This window comes from Sycon ciliatum, chromosome 3 (assembly GCF_964019385.1).
Source record: "Sycon ciliatum chromosome 3, ocSycCili1.1, whole genome shotgun sequence".
Lineage (NCBI taxonomy): Eukaryota > Metazoa > Porifera > Calcarea > Leucosolenida > Sycettidae > Sycon > Sycon ciliatum.
Genome location: NC_088645.1, coordinates 29,749,600 through 29,753,080, shown reverse-complemented (window position 1 = coordinate 29,753,080; position 3,481 = coordinate 29,749,600). Strand labels below are relative to the sequence as shown.

Below are 3,481 nucleotides of genomic sequence, written 5' to 3'. Positions count from 1 at the left end.
CCTGGATGACCTTCATGTGCTAGTCGCAGCACCGCTGGGCGGAGCTCTTCTGGAATGACGTAGCGATTGTCTAGCATGACAATCCCGTCAATGACTGTCAGCTGATGGCGTAGTAGGAAGTAAGGCTCTTCCGTTTGGATGCACCCTGACCAAACTGATGTGCCCACTCTTTATCGGACGCTGCTCAGTGTCGGTTCAGAGTCCGTGGCCTGGCGAATATCCTTGGAACGAACCGGACAAGCCTCAATAATGAGACTAACGAATTCCGCCATTGAACGTGCCTCTGCAGGTGAAGCTGTACGATCAGGTAGAGGAGCTCGAGAGAGGGTGTCAGCACAAACCATCTGCTGACCAGGGACGAACACCAAGCTGTAGCGACAGGGCATCAATGCGAACAGCCATCTCTGAAGCCTCGGTGGCACTTCGTCGAACGGCTTCTGGACGATAGAAATAAGCGGCTTGTGATCCGTAAACACTTGCACTTCTCGGCCTAGTACATACTGCCGAAAGCGAGTCAGGCCGAATACCACTCCCAGCATCTCTCGTTCCAGCTGAGAATAGCGTGACTCAACATCTGAAAGAGAGCGACTGGCACATGTCACTGGTACCCAACAGCCACTGGTATTCTTCTGCCACAGGACTTTATTATTATTATTATTATTATTATTATACGAAGTCTGAGGAAAATGTTGAACCGCCTCTGCTGGGATGACGACTACACCATAGCTCAGTGGTTAGAGCATCGCTGGCTACAAGCGAGGGTCCCTGGTTCGAGTCCTGGTGGTGACAGTCAATTTTTTCTTCAGACTTTTCCCGTTTGTCTCTTTCCCTCAAACCAGTTAATATTATTATTATTATTATTATTTTAATATTGCAATGAATTGTCACACTGCACTTGCTGAATTTCCTATCATTTCTCACCTCACCTATAGTTTATTACCTGTGCAAATTGTTCCTAGGTTTGTGCTATTTTTCTTACTATGCTTGTATCCTCGCTGTTCCACTGCAAGTGTATAAATCCTATTGTAGTTTCATCATTCTCTTTAGTCACGAATTCCATTGATAATTGTGACAAGAAAACGTTCTGGAATACATGATTCGTCCCCATGGTTGTGATATGAGTGCGCATTTAGTTATATTCATTGCATTATTAAGATTATTGTCTCCACGTCGCATTATTATTATTTATTCTTCTTTTACTAGGGAATTCCCAACAGGCGTCAGCGCCTTTTTCGCAACTGCTCCCAAACCGTCTGGCGATGCATCACAGTTGATAGCAGTAGGGACGTCCAATGCTGGTTGAAAGAATGCCAACGCTTGCAAAGCTGACGCTATACCAGCCTTTGCTTAGGTGAATGCCTGCAGGACTTCATCATCCACACTGAAGGGATCACGCTTTGCTAGCCTGCGCTGAGAAGCCGTGATCTGGGCCAAGTTCGGAATGAACTTTCCAAGGTACGTAGCCATCCCCAGGAACCGTCGCACATCAGAGATAGATTCCGGAGGGGCCAGCTCCTGGATGGCTTGTAACTTGTCATCATCTGGGGACAAGCCGGTCGCACTTAGCCAATGTCCCAGATACTTCACACGATCCTGGTTCAGTCGGCACTTGGTCCAGTTGAGTTGGAGGTTAGCTGCTCGCAGTCGCTGCTTGACTGCTTCTAGCCATGTATCGTGTTCTGCTTGATTGGTGCCAAACACTAGGATGTCGTCGATGTAGACGATGACTCCTGGCAGGACTTCCAGAATGTCGGACACCACTCGCTGGAAAATCTCAGGCGCACATGCAATACCGAAAGGTAAACGCTTGAAACGGAACAGGCCACAGTGCGATGAGAAAGTCGTTAGAGGCCTTGCTTCTTCTGACAAGAGTAGCTGATGGAATCCAGATTCCGCATCCAGAACTGAGAGGACCCCTGCGCCATCAAGTTGAGCTGTGATCTCGTCAACGGTTGGAAGAACGTTGCGCTCACGTGTAACTCTCTTATTCAGTTCTCTGTAGTCCACGCATAGTCGCAATGCTCCATTCGGTTTGCGGACTGGAACAAGTGGTGACACCCACGACGTGGCTTCCTTGACGGGTTCAATGATATCCAACTTGGTCAGCCGTTTCAGCTCGGTCTCGATGTCAGCCCGGATACTGAAAGCTGGGCGTCGTGGTGGCTGGGCTAGAGGCTTTGAACCGTCTTCCAGAGAGATTTTGATGGGTGACACGTTCACCACGTTTGCTTGTGACAGGAGGTTCAGCTCCTTGATGACATCCTGTCACAAGAGAACGGAGTGCTGACTGGCTGCTACCATGAAACAACTGCACTTCACGTTCTTGCCACCATGTGAAATGTGGACGTCAGCCGTGCCCAAAGTCTCTACGACACCGCCATTGTACGCTTTCAGCAAGCGGTCACTCTTGCACGTGGGCTTGATCACATCATCAGTGAGGATCGTCCGAGTTGCACCTGTGTCTAACAGTCCAGTGCACAGCTCACCATTGACTTTGAGTGTAGTCAGGAATGTCTTGTCGCCTGCGAGTGCCGAGCTACTGACGGCGAAAGCGGAGTCATACATGCGACTTGCATGCTCATACTCATCAGGCTCATCCTCTACTGGCCGGGCTCTTTCTTCGTGTCTTTCCACTTTGTTTGACATTCAGACCGCTGCAAAATGCCCTCGCTTGCCACACTTGTTGCAGGTGACGTTGGCCGCAGGACAGTGACGCATGCCTGGGTTGTGACTACGTCCGCAGTATTTGCACTTCTTTCCCTCTGATTCAGAACCAGCTGCAGAGACAGCTTGCACACGCTGGATGGGCACGGGGAACACAGGCGGTGCATCACTAGCTCTGGTACTATCGTACAGTTTACTGTCAGTAATCGAAGCTTCCAACGCCACTGACTTGGTGACGGCGTCGTTCAGGGTCAGCTTCGACTGTTTCAGCAGCTCCTTTCGAAGCTCAACAGAACGCAGGCCCACGATCAGCTGGTCTCGAATTTGACAGTTGACAACGGTATCCACAGAAGTGGAGCTGAATTCGCAAACATCTGCCTTTTCTCTCAGCCGCCCAACGAACGAAGTCACCGACTCGCCCTCCATTTGGCGGAGTTGGCGGAATTTGTGACGTTCAGACGTGACATTTGTTGACGGTCGAAAAGTGTGCCAACAATGCATCCGTCAAGGCTTGGTACTCATCTCCAGGTGAGCCATCTTATGTCTGCTGCACCGTGACAACCAGACCTTTCACAAAGTGCCTCACTGGTAATCCAGCCAGATTCAAGAACAAGCGTTTCTTGTCAGCTGCTGCCGTCACTTCACTGATTGAAAGGAAATCATTTATGTCCTCTAGCCAGAGTTCAAAATCAACACCGACGTTGCTCGCAGCATAGTCAGGAATAAATTCCTTGGGCATCCTGCCCTTTGTCATTTTTGTTCACTGCGCCAATGTAGACATCTATTCAGTCACTCACAAGACAGCCATTGTGCTAAA

The 3,481-nt window shown here is 49.5% G+C and overlaps 1 protein-coding gene across 1 annotated transcript; it reads right to left on the bottom strand.

Annotated features, from left to right (window-relative positions):
• Positions 1–2,646: 2,646 nt before the first annotated feature.
• On the bottom strand, positions 2,647–3,090 carry LOC135812987 (uncharacterized). Its single transcript, XM_065326205.1, has one exon. It carries the CDS (start codon positions 3,088–3,090, stop codon positions 2,647–2,649), a length of 444 nt encoding a protein of 147 aa, XP_065182277.1.
• Positions 3,091–3,481: the final 391 nt, after the last annotated feature.

Bases quoted from the DNA above. Each gene is read 5' to 3' on its own strand.
- LOC135812987 (XM_065326205.1), bottom strand. From the start codon at position 3,090: ATGGAGGGCGAGTCGGTGACTTCGTTCGTTGGGCGGCTGAGAGAAAAG.